Raw genomic sequence first — 20429 nt, forward strand, 5'->3', positions numbered from 1 at the left:
TACTATCAAGCAGTGGTAGTATACATTGCGTAACTTTCACGTGATAACTATTTCTTTAAAGCAAGCTTCTTTCATGTTTGGCTGATGAAAAAAAAAGATTTTTTTCACAACATTTAAGAGTAGCAGCAAATGTGTTCGAAAATAAAGATATATACCGCTCGATTCGACTTGGATTTGATTTATTCGAACTTGTTTCAGAGTTGAAAATTTGATATTCGTACACCTCTAGCCATAAGCGTCATTGGGAAAATTTAGATGTCATTAAAACCTGAGTGCATGATAACATAAATAACAAATCGTAACACAATATCCATCATAGTACCTGTAAGTCGTGACATGAATATATGAGGTGATGTGTAAGTCATCCCATGTAAGTCATGGTATACACAGCTAGGTATCGGTGCTGCTGTAGTCGTTCATATGCCTTGATATATAATGTAAGTTGGCCAGACGTCGCATTAGTGCATGACCAATATCAATTATAGCTTGTAACACGAAGAGCATGAAATGTCGCGTACGTCATGACATACGTGACAAGGTGCCAACGTAGTTCCATGGTGGTAGTTTGATTACATTACTAATGCTACACTTGTGCATCAATCGATGCGCGCGTGCCACGAGCATAGACGACTGGCGAAGACATGGATGTCATCTGAATTATGACATGTATAAAGCAGTTGACATGAAGCAAAAGTTGTGCAGCCATAGCAGCGGTTTCATTATCATGGTAGAAATCAGAACGCGTATGTACGGTTTACAAACAGTCGCTAGTGAATGGCATCTATCACATGAATAAGATAGCTTGTCTTGAAGCGAAATAATGCAGTGTTCACTGCTCCTCTCTAAATGCCTCGCATAACATCGATTGCCACAGTGCGCGAGTTTTTTTGTTTTTTTTTATCACGCGAACGCCGTAAAGGCTAAGTGAACTTGCAGCTCAAGCTACTCCAGCCACGCTTGAGAGTTCACGCGATATCTTTCTGCTATTTTGACTACAGGTCTGATTGCATAGAATGTAAGCTTCGCATCAGAGCGTTTATATCTATCTATCTATCTATCTATCTATCTATATATCTATCTATCTATCTATCTATCTATATATCTATCTATATATCTATCTATCTATCTATCTATCTATCTATCTATCTATCTATCTATCTATCTATCTATCTATCTATCTATCTATCTATCTATCTATCTATCTATCTATCTATCTATCTATCTATCTATCTATCTATCTATCTATCTATCTATCTATCTATCTATCTATCTATCTATCTATCTATCTATCTATCTATCTATCTATCCGCCTAGGTCTGGGTGGTCCCGTGGCCGTCTCCGTGACATGGTAAATTGGCATAGGTGTTCATAGGTATAACAGAACAAACACGTACCAAGAAAAATTCGGCAGATCCCACGGATTGCGGGGATCGATTTCATGCGAAGCAGTCAGCGGGTAGTGGCCTGTGCCGCATTTTTCGCTTTTTTGCCAAACGTTACGAGGTGGATCTTCGTCGTTGCGTAAACTTAGTAGTGTGCATATCTTGGGGTTACCAGTCACATCGAATACACTGGCATGGAAACGCTAGCTCATCGTCTGCTGTAACATTGTCCCTCAAGTTATAACTCGTGACGTCACTTTCGTCTCAAGGAAGTGCACGTTACGGAGCGATGATCCTATTTATTTCTAGCTGCGGTGGTCCGCCCATTCGAGCAATGCTCGGCTATGTCTCGCTGAGTAACGGAATTTCACATGTAATCATTGATACAAAAGCGTATAGCCAACGCTGTAACTACAATAGGCGTTTTCTCGGACATGATGCTTTCACAGAGTCCTCTTGAAAAGCAGATTGAAGCACTGGTGTGTCTCTGCGGTAAAATACGCGATTTCCATGCAGCACGCCTGCGTTCGATACCGGTTCGAGCTGTGAATTATATTATTTACTTCTGTAGGGATTTCTCGCTCATGGACAACGCCGCCGACGCCGGTACATGATAAGCGACACAGGCTCGCTAACGCTATCGCCTTACGACTTTCAATGTCCATTCTCGTTGTCCCTGGTATCGACTGTGAATGACCTGTAGCGCATACCCGCTTACCACAGGCCATGACATGCCGGTGCATGTCAGACGTTACCGGTGGAAAGGGTTTCTCCACGCACGCGGCAGGCGGTTGACGTTATTAATGGCATGACCTGTGAGACGTTTATTGCCAATAAGTTATGCGAAATAAGTTCTTAACCTGTGAGACGTGTTCGTCATAAACTCGTGTCCTCCTCGGCCAATTTTGGTATATGCCAAGCTAAGGAGACGACCACGAGAGCGCTCAGCCGTAGATAGATGGATGGACGGACGGACGGACTGCTTCCATCCATCCATCTATGGATGGATGGATGGATGGAAGCAGTCATAGTGCCATTGTTTCGATCAAAATGCTTCACATTTAAAATTAAGAAGACTGAGGACAGTGTGCTTGTAAGTTTTATTGTTACGCGTTTGTCCTAATATACCTATCAGCTATGCATCCCCAACTATAACCTGCCAGCAAACGTTACTGAACGGTATTGGTGGACATGAGTGTATGGCGAACACCATTAGGAGATTATGACATGAATAACGTGACATGCCCGTCGCGTAAAACCTTTCCACAAGACACGTGTGATGCAAACCCGTATACCACAAGAGGTGTGGTAGGAGTACGCGCCACTAGTGATTCATAGTATGTGAACAAGAAACGGGGAGAACACACGTAGCAAATTTTGACATTTTGCGGCCGTTAAACTTGAGAATCAAACACCCTGTTCTATAATGGGAGTTTAAAAGTTGTAGAAAATGTTCAAAAAGGTACTACAACGACCTACAGCCATCAACCACGAAGTACAGCACGTCAATAATGTAATACATGTGTGGTGCCGGTTTCCGAATATTGGTTGTGCTGGTGGTGCTTGTCTAACGTAATTTGTGGTTGCATTGCTAGCTACTCATTTTTATAATAATTTAATTACCTTACATATGAACAAGCTATAGTCAAACGTTTACTTGAAAGAGATAGCGCAAAAAGGCGCGGACAAAAGAAAAACGTACACACACTGGCGCTGATGAACCAACAAACCCGCATCGCCACGCTAAATGTTGTACCACTCTGGACGAATACAACAATGAACGCTACTTATAAAGTGCACATCATCTTTTCGCTAAATCTAACGCATGTAATGCAACCTGAGTGCTAACGTTAGGACAGACCATAAGTTACACTTAAGGCACCAATGTAGCTTGTGTGCTTAGTAAGCATATGATTTAGGCTCACCTACTCAATTTAGACGAATACATCAATCCACACTTGGTTCAAAGGTAACGAATGCGGCATGTAAGCACTCGCTGAATGCTTCACATGAACTTGATTCCCACAATTCGCGGGATCTGAAGGAATTTTACTTTCCACATCACCACGACGCGAATGCGCGCATAAAATTTCGTGGGGTCGCAACATTTATATAGGTACTGAATTCATAAAGAGACGGATTACCGGCGAAGCTGTGTTCCCGTTTCTGCAGCAGATGCCTGTCCGCTCCCAACAGCAGGCAGCTTTAATGGCGGCAGGCGGCTTAATGGCAGCAGGCGGCTTTAAACACAAAGACTTTAATGAAGCCACTCAAAATTTTAATGACGTAAATACAGTGAAAAAACAGGCATTGTAATATTTAGGCTGCATGCACGATTATTCAAGCACAATAATTGCTCGCGTGATACTAAAGGGATAAGTTGGCAGCTGCTCTGGTTACACTCGTACACATTGCAAGCTAGTGCGTCGAGCATAAATCTAATTTCAATGACTGCAAACCGCATTTCCCTTTACACACACAAAAAAAAAACCATGCAGAGGGCGAAATGTTGTGATCGCGGTGTTGAATAATGACGACAATGAACACACAAAAAGGCATCAATACAATAAGGTGTCGTTTGTTTATGATTTATTCAACGCAGAAAAAAGTCCAGTTTCGCCGCACACAGAAAACGCTTGGTCAGGCAAATAGTTTATGATATAATGAATAGACGCTCTGTGCCCTCGAATTTCTTGTACTATACATTTGACGTTATTATTGCGGAAACACGGATGAACACTGCGGTATTAAAGTAAACACGAATGTATAGTATAGACGTACACATGTAATCTTGGCACACGCGTTGGTACTGTATTGAAGGTATGCTGAACTGTAGACACAGCGAATGAAGGAACGACTTTGCAGCAAAAGTCGTTTCTCCGGCGTACATATCGATCGAGTTTTGTTGTCGTTGCACGTGTCATCGCAACGAAGCAAGTGGGGTAAAGTTTAGAAATTGGCATATTTTGGATTGTAACGTAAACTTAATTGATTACCTTGATGCCGGTGAACAATTAGTTTCGCGAACAGTAATTGTAAGAGCCAAACCTTTTAAAGGAATAACATGTTTAAGTGGTATCACAAGGAATCGATTTTCTCATATTCCATCCGACGGCCAAGTCGCCTGTTGTGCGCATGTGTCTTCAGTAGAGACCACACGAGAAACCACATGAAAGTATAAACACCGATCTCATAGAACTGTCAGATGCGCATACCGGATAAAGTAATAGGAGTCTCCGAACATCGTAATGCAGCAACACCATGGTGTCTGTCAAATTTCACGTATTTTAACAGCCACTGTCCACAAACCCCCCAGCCAAACGTTGACATTGAACACAACGGATGGCTGTTAACAGCATTTATACGGTTCCTTTCCCTTCCTTTCTTTTCAACTTGTTTCGCTGTAGAGTAGCTCGGTAAAGAAACCAGAGAACGCCGGCGAATTTGTATCCACGACCTTTTGCCGGCACTCTAAGGTGCGCAGATTAATATATAGTTATAGGCGCTTCTAAAGCGACCTTTGAGCTCAAGCAGTTGTAAGCAGTAAGATGTGGCTACCGCGTACCATATATATATGGTGTCGGCTAGAGAACCCAAACACATACACGTTTGCCTTGCGCGAGCGTGCGTTCACACGAAGGCTCTCAGTGAAAATAACGGAACTGTCTGCCTGCAATATGATTCGAGTAAATTCAATCTGTTGTATTAAAGATGGGCGCGCATGTAGACAAACGCGCGTCCACAAGCACGAGGTGTCTTCCTATGGAGAGGCGTCAGGCACACAACAGGCGGATCGTCGACGTGGGGATCGGAGATGAAGGACATCTCATTGAGGAACACCTGGCAGAAAGGTACGCGCTCCAGGTTGCTTGAAAAGCGGTCCATGGGTGCCAGGAATGCATCCACAGGGGCAAGAAGTCCCAGCTCTGTAGCAGCACGGGCAGCAGGTCCGGTGCCTTATCCTGGATCATGAGCGGCGATATGTTGAAGAATGGAGCATGTGCAGACTTGTGAGTCACAACAACGTGTAGAGAAAGCGGGAGAGGGAAGAGTGTGAAATGGATAACGCTTCTTACACGATACCATTTCGAATGTTCTAAGAACGAACGACGACACGGGCGTGTTGACGCTGTACACCCTGTATACGGAACCCTATATTCAGAGCAATCCTAATTCAACATGGCGTCAGATATAGCAACAGCAATTCCTCTCTTTTTTGTTGACGTGACAGTGTTGAAGTGGCCGTTTCGTCAAATTCCAGTGTCGGCGTCGGCGTCCTCAGTTTTGAGCGGAAAGTCGGCGTTGTCCGTGAACAAAATTCGAGATGGATGCAGGGAAATAAATAATAAAACATTATCGTGCGATTGACAAACGTACACAGGCTTTGTGCGTGACAAGCAGTTTTCCTCCATGGAGCCACACCAATGCTGAAACTGCCTCGTAAAAAAAGCTTTACGAATAACATGTAGTGGGAGGAGTCTCCTCATTAACGCAGGTGATATTGTGTGGCACGATCGTAGAATAACACCAGGCGTAAAACATGAGCATTGCGCATCGAGTGGGTGGTTCAAAGCTGCCAACACTTCACAAGTGTGCAGCTGCATAGGTGGCGTGGCACCTTACAGACGCGTAGTGCGTGCTTCCTTAATTTTCAAAGGAAGAATTATGGCGTAGTGGGCACTTCGCAACTGTACATGCAATGTCCATTCTAGGATAGTTTGAAACGGCCAATGTTACGTCCACAAACATTCATTTCCTTGCGGCACAGTTGAATGCAATGCGCACGAGGCCCGATTACGCTATCATGTTCTCCTCTTCAAGGCGAAGCTCAAGCGTCATCCAAGTTTTGATCTTGGAACATTCAACACGTGATCATCCATACCGCATGTCACAGATATCATTGCGGAAAAATATTTTTTTCCAGTTATGCACCGAATCAGATCATGAACTAGTAACAACGGAAATTCGAATACGGAATGACATATCGCAAGGAGGAAATGGCAAAAAGACTATTTTTCCTTTATTACAACTGACGCATTGGTGGATTTCAAATTTTCTGTGTTTCATTTTCGGTGTACCTTTTTGTGCTGTCCGTCTTTAATAATATAGTGAGATGCTCATCTCGTGTAATAATGTAACAGACATGCATGCACGTACTATTCTTTATAAATGTTTACTCGTTTCATAAAATGCAGCAATGTGTTTCAAAAGCTTCGTTCCAACATATTACGTACTGTCTATATCACAGAGTGAGCTTTCTCAGTCTTCGCCCCGCCACGGTGGTCTAGTGGTTATGGCACTCGACTGCTGACCCGAAGGTCGCGGGATCGAATCCCGGCCGTGGCGGCTCCATTTTCGGTGGAGGCGAAAATGTTTGAGGCCGTGTACTTAGATTTAGGTGCACGTTAAAGAACCCCAGTGGTCGAAATTTCCGGAGTCCTCCACTACGGCGTCTCTCATAATCATATGTTGGTTTGGGACGTTAAACCCCAGATATTATTATTATTATTTCTCAGTCTTCGTTTCCTTCTTTCCGGCATTAGACCAGCTATCCAACCTAGCAACCTAGCTGTTTTTCTCTATTGGCAGGCATTAGTACGCATAATTCGCAAATGTTGGTTACTAAATCTTTTTTTTTTCGATTTAGCCGCATCAGTATGTGGAATTCTGACATGGTGTCACAAATAGACACACACTCACACACACACGCATACAGAAAAAAAAAAAGAATGAACCCTTTGGTTTCACATGAAAACCCACCATAAGCCGTAATGGGGAACCTTGGATAAATTTGTGACCACCTTCTATTCAGTAACGTAGACTGAGAACTAAGTACACGGATGCTTTAGATCTCGTCCCCATAGAAATGAGGCCACCATGACTTGGGATCATTCCCACGTTCTCGAGCTCAGCAGCGCAATACCTCTGCTGCTACTCTCCCAAGGCGAGGTAAATCATTTTAATGTGAAACGAAGCCACGGAGTAAGATGAGAGCGCTAAAGACGCACGAACAGAAGCGCTGACTCGCAAGTTCTCAACTGATGTTTTACTTTCACGTACAGGACATCAATATAAACCCGCTCCACAAACCAACAATGAAGACAAAAAATTTGGCTGATCCCACACTTTGTGGGAATCGGTTTCATGCGAATAAGTCAGCGAGATGTTCTATGCCGCATTTTTGTTTGGCTTTGAGCCAAGCGTTACGAGTGCATCAACGTGTTTTTGTGAGTGCAGTAGCTGTGTGCACATCGTGGGCTACACCAGGCACGTCGACAACACTGGCGTTTAAAGGGTAACTTATGGTCTGACGTAACGTGAGCACTCACGTTAGAGCACATACGTCAGTATTATCGAATCGAAGTGTACTTTACGGTGCGATGATGTGAATATCATACGGAACTTTCGTTAGCGTATTCATGTGGGCTCAATCGTCGCTTGAATGTCGCTTGCTGAATAATAGGAATACAGGTCTAATGTTCATTAGACTGCTATAAAAGCGGAGCCAACGCGTTAACCTGACATAACGCTTGCATCGTGTGAGTACATATGTAGCGCTTATTGCTTTGTTTTAAAATTAGATAGCCAGTACCACAACCACAATTGACGTTGCGCCGATATTACGCTTGCATAGGGTGTTTTTCCAAAGCAATTTCCAGACCTGGCGTGGCTCTGTAGTGGAATACCTGACTGCCACGCAGAATGCTTCCGTTCTTTGCATTCGTCGGGTCAACGCTGCCGACGTCGGTTTTTACCAATGTCTGTTGTCGCCGTTCTTTGGTAGATATAAAATATCAATCACATGTGGCGTATACCCGTATACCACGGGCCGTCGTATACAGGTATGTACCATATCTGACTGAAGTACATGATTTCACGTTATTCATGTCATAACCAGACAGTCACATTCGCCAAGTCCTATTACCCTCCCATGCGAATTTTCGTCTACGCCAAATTAAGGAGGTGATCGCGAGAGCACCCTGACATAGGCGGCTGGATAGATAGATACGTAGATAGAAACGCTCAAAGTGCCAAAGGTTCGCTAAGAAATGTTTCGCTTATCAATTTCAGTACAAGATTTGTTTGAGTGGCAACATAACAGAAAGGAAGCTTATGCGTGTTCTTGTGGCCATGTGTGGCTTTAAACCTATGCCCTGCGCATGTGAGTACTAACTACATCATTTGTCCGTCGGCGCTAGTGTGTTGTCATTTCCGTGGCGTCATTTCATAATAACCAATACGTACACACTCTCCCAACTGTCGGTACTATTTCACATCGTTTACCACTCCCGAGTTACACTCACAACGGTTCCTCCCCTCGAGTCACACGGAGCAATTCATTGTGAGCGCTGATGTACCAGGAGGGCATGTGACGAAGCAAGCCTGAGCGAGTTCTAGACAGTATATTACTGTGAGGTGACGATAGCCAAAAAAACGGCAGTTATTGCCCCGTGTGGCTACCATTTGCATGGCGACGTCTCGACGACGCAAAAAACGATACCAAAGCTTCCTCTTCAAACACTATTGAGTTGTTTAGGGTGGTATGAGGCATACCAGCATATTAGTACAGTTGCAGTCCCGTACTATCCTTAGCGAAAAAACTGGAGTGTCGAAAAAGCTGGCACACGTGTGCCAGCTTTTTCGACACTCCAGTACTGTCCCACATATTTTACCTCTTCGCTGTCACCGACGTACTGCTATTTTCATGTTTTTCCCCACAGTGCCACTGACGTACCGGTACGTAGTCCAATGTGCGTTTGAAAGTTCTCGTCTAATCGCCAAGCCGGCGTAATGTAGCGCGATTCAGAGTTACTGTATATACTACCTTTAGGTAGCAGAGCTGCGCGTCTGCCTTCCAAACGCCGTTAGCAACCGTGCGTTGCGGAGATGACGCTCAGGCCAATTTTTCTATTTCTCGACGACGCCGCTACACCGAACTGAAATGACACTAGTCAGCGAGAGTCAAGTTGATCACCGGTCTTCGACACGCCAAACATATCGATCGTCGACACGGTAGGCCTGTCGCTTGCGAAAGTGGAGTGCGGCTTCGCCGCACAGGCGCGGTTGCTTGTTAGACCTATGCGTAACTCTGCTACCTAAAGGCAGCACATACAGTAACTCTAGCGTGATTCTCGTAGTTGCCCCATCTGTGCAATTCTCCAAAAAGTACGCATTTTTGCCCTTCGCTGTGTTGGTACGTGTATTGAAGAGTACTGAGCGACCACGCCCACCCTCCTTTGGGGGTATGTCGCTCCGCGCGCACTACTCTCTCGGGCTGAGCGATCATGTGGCCCTCGAGCGAATACTGGTGTAAGGGTTGTTCTGCCATCTGCGGCAGATGGGGCGGCGGCAGGATTTTTTCAATGGGACCCGCCGCGGTGGTCTAGTGGTTATGGAGCTCGACTGCTGATCCGAAGGTCACCGGATCGAATCCCGGTCGCGGCGGGCGCATTTTCAATGGAGGTGGAAATGCTTGAAGCCCGTGTACTTATATTTAGTGCACGTTAAGAACCCCCGGAGGCCTCCACGACGGCGTCCATAATCTTGTGGTTTTGGGGCGTTAAAACACAAAATTATTTTTTTCACGGAGTGCGCCCACGACAAGCGAGAGTTCTTACGGGAGGCGGGAAGCAGGGAACTTATGCGCTGTGTTTTTACTATGCTTGCTCTCTCGTGATCCCCGTTAGCGCCGCCCAGTGATCTGCCGCCGGTCTAAAGGGTATTTTTCTTTCCCTTTTTGTATTCTGGTGGCGTGTCTGCTACGGCGCTTAAGGGGCGCGCGCTGTTCTCTCCAATAGACAGAAACATGACTCGACCGCTGCTTTCCCTCGCTCGCAGTGGCCTCGCTTGCTGCTATCAGCAGTATACGAAGTTGTGGTGTCCGCTTTCCATCCCAGTCTGTCATCTTGACTTCACAACGTGTCACTTGCCTGAGCTTCAAGCTTCCCTCGTATTTACGAAACAAAGCCGACACGGGGGCCACGTCACGGAAAGAAACACCCGAGAATGAAAGGGGTAAAACGTGCGGAATGGTGTTCGTTTGTCATAAATGCATGCTAAAAAAGCCAACGGACCACACGAAGAAGTCACGACGGTACTTCGAGTGGTCTGTGTTTCAGCTATGCTAATATGTGAAATCAGGCCAACCAACAAGCGAACCTTTCTTCAAAGGGCAACACTGGCGACTTTTTGGTTTGCGCTCATATCACTCAAGTTTTCAATCTATGTTCCCTTTGGCCGTGCATTGATGTGTACATTATGATTGCAGTTTCCCTGAAAATTAATTTTAAAGATACTTAGCGGATTCGGAATAAATCCTATGAATACGGGCCCCACTGTGTTTGCGACGTCGCAGCCTGCCTCGCTACCTCAACCCATGCAAGCTCTCGAAAGCAAATGGTGATCCCTCAGTGCGGTAATCGTCGCTGAAATCACAGCTGTAATGCTTTGAAGAGCTGGCGCAGCTTGTTACATGGTCGGTTGACTCTCGCGCCAGCACCACGCGTACTGCGCTTAGATTACGGCGAAACTGTTTGTGACGTCATGATTGATGATGCACCAAGGAACTACGCGTCCGGTTTTGGCTGCGATAGATCTTGGTTACTTAAATTATTGATGCGTTTAGGCAAAATGAATCACCCCTCCCGTTACAGCACTAGAAACCACTTGAAAACGGCAAATAATACGCTGAATGAAAAAACACCGCTATTCCCCTTTTATAGAATCCCTGTAGGGAAACCATGGTCGGCCGCACTTACCTGGAGCACGTTGATGAACGTCGTGAGTAGTGCGCATGATATGATGACGACCATGATGATGCTGAATGGAACGTCGCCGAGAAGTGATAGCAGAAGCGCCCCCAGCGGAATGAGCACGAACGTCAGCAGCAGGTAGAAGAGCACGAACCATCGGTACTTGGCGCCCGTCTCGCCCAGCCGTCGCGCGATGAACAACGGGATTCTGCGTGGAGAAGCACGGCGCGGTGAGCCGAACCCGCTGGCGAATGCAGCAATGGGCACCAGGCCCGTCAACGCGGAAGCACGCACGCGGCACGTCTGCGCTTAAGTGTAGACAAGAGCGGTAACACTTCACCCCTTATGACATCCCTCTACACCAGGCGTTTTTGTGAAAATATTGCATATTTTAAAAATAGGGCTCCCTACGAAAAATACCATTGTTTAAATTATCTGTCAGAAGCAGTCATATCCATTAGCATTAAAATTACGCTAATAACACTAAGTAAATAACTTTATAACGACGTAAGTTAGATAGGAAATTTCGATAGGCGAGGAAGCTCGCAAAGCATATCCGATGCAATGACATTGAGCGCGCTGGGATTTTTAAGTACGTTGTAACATCACTTTCAACACTGCTGTGCGCGTTCAATCAAAAAGTCACTAGAAGATCCGTATTTTTCGTTGTTCTCTTGCGAAATAATTATCTAGAAGTTAGTGTCACCCTGGAAACTTGTTCAATGTTTCGACCAATTTTCTTTTTGACCCTGCTCTTGGGCATAATTTCTCGCGGTATTCGTGGCGGAACCTGGATATAAAGCCAGTGCCGCCTATTCGCCGCGAGATCGGGCTATAGGTGGCAGCACCGTCGCCGCGTTTGTGTGGATAGGCGGTCGGCGGCGCGTATGCAAATGTGCACAGCGGCGCTTCGCCGTAGGCGGTTTGAGTCGATTGTTGGCGAGTAAAGCGCGTTGACTGCAGCCTAACGGTGATGTATGCGCCCTCCATTGCCACATCAATGCACGCAACCGTCCTAACGTACCTATTAATTGTGAGAGAAGTGCAATCTGCCAATCATGGAGTGCTGGCCTTCAGTCACATACGTGTTTTGCTCCGTGCTCGATGTTTGTTGCTTTATTTGCACGTGTTTAAATTGTGTTTTGCCTATACCCAATATAAACAGTGTCGTGCGACTGAGCCAATGAAGTATTTACTTGCTTGAGCGGCTACAAAGAAAGAGCGCCTGTATTCCCGCGTAATTACATGAAGCAGAAGTTTGTGCACTCTGCTTTTATGTTTGCATGAATACGCGTACTGTGTAGAAATGCGTGGCTTCAGGTCTTTTTTACCGCTAACCATCTTCTGCAGACGCTAGTTCATGCTTTGCGGTATCACAAGGATTTACAAATCGCCAACACATCACGAGCTGGTTTCGCTAAAATTCTGCATTCACACCTCGATATTTAGTACTTTTTCTCGTTTAGAACGACGCCAAATGTACTACGTGGCGTGCTTGAACGAGAAAGTGGTACACACATTGAAATGATTTGGCGAATGGACGGTACGATGGTTAGACCTACGCGATACCGACACAGGAATGTACTCACTTATTAGAGTGCATACAAGTCTCGTAAGGCGAATGTTTAACGTATATCGTGTTGGAATACGTACAAGCAATTGATACTGCGCTAGCACAAAGGAATAAACTGTAGTTTGAGGACACGCATACCGTACGTACACATGCGAATACGGTGCGGCTAGCAGACGATGCAACGAGCCATCCACACCGCGGCGTATCGTCCACTCGCCGCCAGGTGCCGACTCTGCTCGATCTCGCGGCCAATAGCATAATTCGCTGTTTTTGTTTTTGCTAATTCGGCGCATCCTGGTTTCAGACACCTCGTGTAACGTAGGTTTCCTTGCGTACTGGCCGAGAGTAGGTTTGTCAGAGGCTGAATTAAATTTCACAACGCCAACGCTTATTTCATCGTCATTGTGCCAGATGCGCTTTCATTAACAACAGCGTTTGCCAATGCTGCCAAATCATAAGTAACAGACAGAATCATGTCTCCACACGAAAAGACCGCCACAAGAGTGTATTTTAGATGCGAAGCAGCTTTTGCTCAGGGCTGTGTCCGTCCTTCCATTGGCGACCGTCTGCTCATCTCCCGCTAAAGGGAACCATGTGTGCTGGCACGCGCTAGCGCGTTCGGGCCTGTGTAAGGGGCTGCGTAATAGCGGGGACGTGTTCTTTTTGTTTCGTGGTCCCACCGATATCACGGCGCCAACGAGAAGCAGGCGAGCGAATAGCCGGCTCGCTCGGCGTACACACTTTTCCCTAGTGCTCCGCGCGTCCGCGGGGCGCTCTGGGATTGTTTGAAGAAGGTCTATTTGAGGTTTACGCCTATTTTGTTTATATGTGCGTGTGCACTGCCATATCAAGATGATTCTAAAACAAAAGTATCTAGAGGATAAAAAAACGAAATGGCACTGTCCTCGTACATTAACTAATGGTCGCTAATTACTTCCTGCAATTACCATGGTAAGTACGCATCACAGCAACATACATAGAGGCATAAATGGATCACAAACGAGAACACACACGCAAGCACACACACAGAATATCACGACTTCTACGTAGCAAATATCTACTCTAGCGGCTGCTTGAAGGCTATTTATGCTCCTACTTTGGCATAGCACACTGTGTAGACATAGAATTTAGAAGAATAATTGATGTTTTCTACACATCACCCTGCGCCCTATATGTGTGCCATCACGTAGCACGAATCTTTTATTCCAAGGTAATCAATAAAATAATGTTTGTTTCAATTTTGCTAAAGACAGTCACGATTACGGCAAACTATAGGCGATGCGCAAAGCGCCGACCACGCCATCTGCCGCCATGGCTCGGAAGCGCTTGCGGGGCCCGGCGAACAGTGTGTCAGCGAGCGTCTACGCGAGTGCACGGATGGATGTGTTTTTCAACGTGATTTAACGACTCTCTCGGGCTTCAGCGATTTCGAAAAAAAACTGCTGCGTTGTCGGCTGCTCAAACACGTACGAAAACTCGCCAGGAACGCACTTTTACACGTTCCCGGTGCTATTTCATGAGCGAGAGCGACGGCGACGGTGGATTGCGGCTGTCGGACGCAAAAAGTAAGCAATCGCGCTTTGTTTAGGCAGTGTTAGAACGATTACCGTGTTTTTATTTCTCCATTTATGTCGCTACGTCTTCAGCGAACGCTACTACGTTTACATTTGGTCGCCTCGCCTGCATTGTATATGCTACAATGCACATAAGGTTGTTATCACTGATAAGACGCGATGCCTAGGCTCTTGAAAAACGAATGGCGCGAAGCGCTATGCCAGAGAACGTGGGGCAGGTGGCGGCTCCTTTACAAAAGCGCCGTGGAATCACACGTGTGCTGCACGAAATGGGCTGCATTCTACCTAATGATGGCACTGGAATGCGATCACCGGTGCAGAATGTTCGCTGTGCGCTCGCCTCAACTGTAAGCATATTGGCTGTAAAACATGGCACCAGTTCGCACTGAAGGCTTTTCACAGGACATTCAACCGATTCAACCTCCCTTTGAATGCCTCGTAACATGACTTCATGCTAATAAAAACACCCTTGATGTATCCCACTAATACTCATTCGCTTTACACAAGCTGTGTTATGAGTGGGGCCAGAGGCGGGCTCACAGGGCGTGGGGGCTTTCCTATTTGCCTAAGAGGGGGGGGCGCAAAATCTGCCCCTTGCATTAACTTAGTGGGGCCTCGGGGCGCTGAGATTATCCTTTGGCCCCCGCCCCCCCTTTTGATGGGGAACTATGTCAGGATATACGTAGCGTTAGCAAAGGTTCAGCAGATTATTCTTAGCTTTCCAAATTATCTAGGATGATTAGCATCCTTCTGTTCATTCTTCGTACGCTGAATCGCTAATTGCCAGGCAACTACTTCGGGATCCTATGAGATAAGTTTCTCGGCCCTTCTGCGCCGTTGAGCAGCATTTGCGCTCTCCTTCTCCATGGCGTTAGCCACCTGCAAACGCCAGTCAGAGGCGCTATCGAGCGGCTTCAGCGCAATGTCAGAAGGCGAAGAGCTGCGCGCGCGCCGGCGCCAGTGTGTCTGGCGAGGCTAGACGCGACTCCTCCCGCACGTGCAGACCACCAGCGGCGAGCCGCGCGCGACAGTGGCGGAGTCTGCGCGCGCGCCGGCGCCAGTCTGTCTGGCGCGGCTAAGACGCCACTCCTCCTGAAGGCGCACGCCAGGAGAAGCCTCATCCATCAGAGAAACCAACATTTTGTGCCAGAACTGTTTCAACCGCTTCAAACAGATCGCCGTAGAGTCTCTGGATGCATCTCATTCTGACGAAATTTTGTTCCCGAACAGATTGCTGTCGAAGAGCTAAAGGTATTCGTGAAGACAACAAAATATATTTTTTTCAGCGAAATTACAGGGGTCGACGGACATGCACCGACGTTCTTCTCTGAAGACGCCCAGCAAATACGTGGCCAAGCTGCTATGACAAGCTAGGTGACCACCAGCTCCGCAGTGACTCAGTCCCGCGCCACTAGCGCAAGCTGCCGAGGTATTTTTTCGCAAGTTTATCGTGCTGGTTTCAAAGTTTTACCAACGCTGACCCTTCGCGTGGCCGCACCCGTGAAATCCATGCGCCGGCGTGACAGCGCTCCCTCAAAATCTACTATATAAACACATGGCACGTAAACGAAGCTACTGTGTCGAGAAAAACGTTGGTTCATGCGTCAACGCATGCAGGCATTAGTGATCGGGACGTTGTAAAGAAAGCGGTGTACTTACGATGCGCTCCACTTCGTAAGGAAGCTTGTTGACGCTTGTCTGTGGCAAACACTTGGTGCGTATAGTGACATTGTCGTCCCACACTGCTGTTACATCGGACACATGTCCACTATTATAAAGCGCGGCTCCTTTGCGCACACTATCGCCGCAAAAGGAATTATCAGGACGCGCACAAGCGGCAAATCGCACGCGCGCACTTCCGTCATGCTTGCAGTGAAAGGAGGCGTCCGCTACGCGACCCGCATGCGGTTCCAACGGCCGCCGCTACGCGGCTTTCAGTGGCGCCCCTATAGGCGCTGCGCATCGCGGATACTGCGGCATCTACAAAATATCTGGCAACGTGGGTGGCTTAGTTGTTACTTAGTTCAAAACACCAAGAAAGCTTCTCTGGTTAGTAACGGCAAAAGTTACGACTTTTACTAGCTGCTGGCTAGTAAATGAATGCCGCGAAGTTAGTAAAAGACGCTCGAAACTAGTAAATACATGGTTTACTAAGTGTTTACTAACTTTTTCCTAAGCGTTTAGGCATTCATAAGCAACATAACAACAGTACTGAAGGTAGTATTTGCGCTCACCTGCCGTTAAGGCTTGATATTGCAGCAAGGATCAAAATTCGCTAAAATTGGCATTAAAAAATCACAGAATATCCACGGAGTGAATGGTGATGAGTGCGCGAAGCTGCGGAGGTTCATCGGTAAACCGTGAATCATCCGTGAATTCTGCCCAGTACATCATCCCCGACGTGAGATCGGGCGCGTTTATACTAAAGGTTCGATGAGAGTTATGACGACTTGCAGCTCACTTTAATTTTACATGTACGTTATGAATTTTCATTGTTTAATCACGCACAGGAGAAATCGCACACACGCACTACCTTGGAGGTCAAAATCCAGTGCCTGCATATACGGGGTGGTTAGTGAACGGTTGTGCAGCGCGAGCGGTCGGTTTTTTCAATCAAGACGCTGCCGCGACGCTGCCTGCGTCGGCGTCGCTGCGCCGCGAGGCAAGATTGGGGGGGTGGGGGCGTAGAAGAAGAGAGGGCGATACATATCACGTACTGTCGCAGCGCATTGTCTTTAGGGAGCCTTCATGTGTGCACGCCCCCTCCGTTTTTAAGACTGGTTACACACTACAGTGAACTCTCAATTGAGTGAACTTCAAGGGACCCAAGGAAATAGTTCAGTTAACTGAAAGTTCACTAAACTGAATATTCACTAGAATATGGAACAGCATTGGGCACAGCAGACATTGAGTCAAAAGGGTGAAATGCAGTTTATTTTAAATGAAATCTGTAATTTTCATTTGGAGTGGTGCCCTAAAGCGCAAGAAGACAAGTTTCCAGAAAGTCTACGTTTCTGTGCACTGCCTCTGGCACAGCTTGTTGCTGAGAACACGAAGTCTCGCAACTTTCTAATATACTCTACCGCCCCGGCTAGAGTTTCAGGATTTTTAGTTACAGGCTAAAGTTACGTGGCTCGTTTTCGCCACCTGCACGGCCGCTTTGCCTCGGCGGCGCTGCATGCAGAAGCGACGTCGCGCCGCCGCCGATGGATGGCGATTTAGTGGCGGCTCGCATCGGCTATCCCAGTGCTGCAGTGCACAAAACTTCGTTGAATTGATTTAAAATGGGCCTGGGTCCGCGGATCAAGTTCGTTCAACTGAAAAATTCACTATTCTGAAATTCGTTTAACTGAAGATTTTGCATAGAATGCATAAGAAAATCGCCGGGGATTTTCTAAAAGTTCGTTATTCTGAAATATTCGTTAACCGACGTTCGTACAATTGAGAGTTTACTGTACTACGACGGGGACGAACGGTGCCGCTATAACGAGCTTCGCCCCTTACCAGTATCAGTATCTGCTTAAACCCAGGGGCTTGTCTGCTCAAAGGATCATACCGTGTGGTGGGACACTATAGCTGTCTCGAGCAAATGTTTCTCTTGCTATGTGAGGCATCGACTTGTAGTGAAGGACGCGGAACCAACGGTCGGAAACCTGCCGCTCAAGCGTCCCAAAGAATTACGTCATCGTTACGTCATCACCACCATCTTGAATCTGAGCCTAACTGAGCTTCCAACCAGAAGTGCGATAACTGAAGGCGAAATTGGCGCTCGAGTCGGTGGCGAGTCAAAATGAAAGCAGCCAATGGCAGCCCGCCGCCGTGCCGGCAAAGCCGTGCGCCCCGCGCCGGCCGCCGAGGCCGCGCGCGCGCCGCAACGCTAGTTTTGAATTTCTCGGAAGTTCCGTTGTAGCATGAAGCGAGCGTTGAGCGCGGGCACCAGGCTGTCCGTGCAGGCAGGCTATGCTTGGGGACACCTGCAAGTCTCTCGTTGAGGTTGGCGGATCACTGTTCGCTTTTGAGACTTATTGGAGCGGTCGTTATGGTCAGCCGTGCTCCGCCGCCGCCACATCGGAGCCCGTCGTAGTCGCCGCCTTGATGTGAAGTTTCGTGATGTTCCGTTGCATGAAGCGACCGTTGGCCGGCGTGTGCAGTTTTTGCGGTGTGTTTCCGTGGATTGCTCTCTTGCCGCCGTGATGGTTAACGGCACGCCATTCGTACATCATGCAGCGGTGCACGGATACTTCAAGACCGAGTTCCGCAAGATTCTTCCCTGATCGAAAAACTATAGGTGAGTATGCGGTTTGCGTCGCAGCCACACATATAGCTTCATTGCAGTTGGACAACAGTTGTTTTTAAACGTGACTGAATCGTGAAGAGCACGATTTGCATCGTTGTACCAAGAAGTAACGAAAATAAAGCACTTTAGACTCATAGTTTAACTTCTGCGTCTCTGACATGACTGCTTCCTTGGAAGTGCTTTTTTGCATTTTTTTGGCCTGTTTATCACTCGCCTTCGTTTAAATACGCGTTTCTCAGTCTGTGTATCTCAACTTGCACTATACCGAGACGACGAAACTACGTTTGCGTGATGTGACTGCGTAATTCTTGTCGTTTGAATTCGGTTTGCAACTGCTTTTCTGCAGGACGTAAACGTTTTCTGAATTATGGAGAAGGCCACAATGACGCGTTTGCCCAAGGAAGGGTTAATAACTATAGAATCTGCTCTCTGCGAAGTCTCGATCCACAACCTCATGCACCAGCTTTCTACTCTGCCCCAGTGCTTTCTTTCGGTGCGTGAATGTTATGTTCATTATATGTACTTACAGCTGAAAAAGTACTCATTGTGTTTATGCATTACCTCTGTAATTACCTATAGAAAAACCGTTCGAAGAACCTTCATGTGTAGACATGAGAGTTGTTTTTTTCTGGTGAGCCTTGAGTATTGCAAGTGTCCAATATGCAGAATGTTATTGTTTGCGTTTATCTCAATGAAGTGCTCATGTACGGGCATGACATTCTCACTTCAGTGACGTTATCTTACAGCTATGCATTGTGCATTCGCGGTGAAAGAAAAGCTGTGTAGTAGACTTATTTCACCTGGCCATTGGGTAATACGCGTTTTCTTCGAATGTTATATGTGCTGCTGCATAAACGGCACATCGCCTTCATGCCGTTGCCGCCATCTAACTGTGAAGTAGGGTCAGTGCCAAATAATGTGCATTTCCCTTTTTAGTGCGATGTACTGCTTATATATCTCTAGTTTTGTGTTTCGTATTAGTACACTGGTTATAGTAGTTCATTGCAATATTATTCCATATTTAGGTATTCTGCGCATCTTTATTGTTTTTGCCATGCACTGACATTTCGCCTACATTTCTTTAAAGTTCATGACTCTGTCACATCAGCAGCTCTTGCACTTTGGTCAGTATTGTACTAAACACACGTGTTACTTATAGTGTATACGTTAAAGGGCCTGCATTTCAGTGTGTTCGATTTTTAATTTCCAATTTCTGAACTTACAATGAACTTTTGTGCTGTTTAATCATGGACACACTGTGCATTCTTTAATTCTCTTCTTCTCCGGAACTTGTATCGTGCCCCATTATGTGCAAATCTTGAGTTTTGGAAACGGAGTAATAAACGAAGTCACAGATATGTTTGGTGGAAGTCATCTCTTATGCTCTGGATCATGCAGGCTGCGTGCATTCAACGCACTGCGCACCACGAGCGGACAGAAAACAAATGCGCGTCAGCACAGCACGCGCGCACGGAAAAAAAAAAAAAACGCGCCACGCACACGAAAAAAAAAAAACGGCGCGCGGCATGAAAGAAGAAAAAGGAGCCGCCAAGAAAGAAGGCAAAAAAAACGGCACCCGACATGGGAGAGGAGAAAAAGCAAGCGCGCCCGAAAAAAAAAAAAAGAAACGCCGCGAGGAGTGCGAGGGAGGAAGAGGGGGAAGGGGGGGCGAGAAGAAGCGAGCGGCTGTTGTTACTGTTGCCCCGACGACGTAAAAACGCAATCGTTACGTAACCGCTGCGTCATCGCCGCCATTACAGCGGTTCCACTCGCCAGGGCCGTAACTCAACGGCTTTCTTGGCGCTCTCGGCGCAAGCGTCGCAGAACGTTTGAATTACGTGTCCCTATGGG

At 46.7% G+C, this 20429-nt stretch overlaps 1 protein-coding gene across 1 annotated transcript in view; it reads right to left on the minus strand.

Moving 5' to 3' along the window:
• Positions 1 to 5155: 5155 nt before the first annotated feature.
• The window catches only part of LOC119377082 (sodium-dependent phosphate transport protein 2B-like), a 60541-nt gene continuing 45267 nt past the window's right edge, over positions 5156 to 20429 (minus strand). The window contains 2 exon segments of the mRNA XM_049411531.1: positions 5156 to 5344; positions 11141 to 11342. Of these exon segments, the coding sequence (XP_049267488.1) occupies positions 5156 to 5344; positions 11141 to 11342 (391 nt within the window).

Source organism: Rhipicephalus sanguineus, unplaced genomic scaffold, assembly GCF_013339695.2.
Source record: "Rhipicephalus sanguineus isolate Rsan-2018 unplaced genomic scaffold, BIME_Rsan_1.4 Seq340, whole genome shotgun sequence".
In the NCBI taxonomy this organism is placed as follows: domain Eukaryota; kingdom Metazoa; phylum Arthropoda; class Arachnida; order Ixodida; family Ixodidae; genus Rhipicephalus; species Rhipicephalus sanguineus.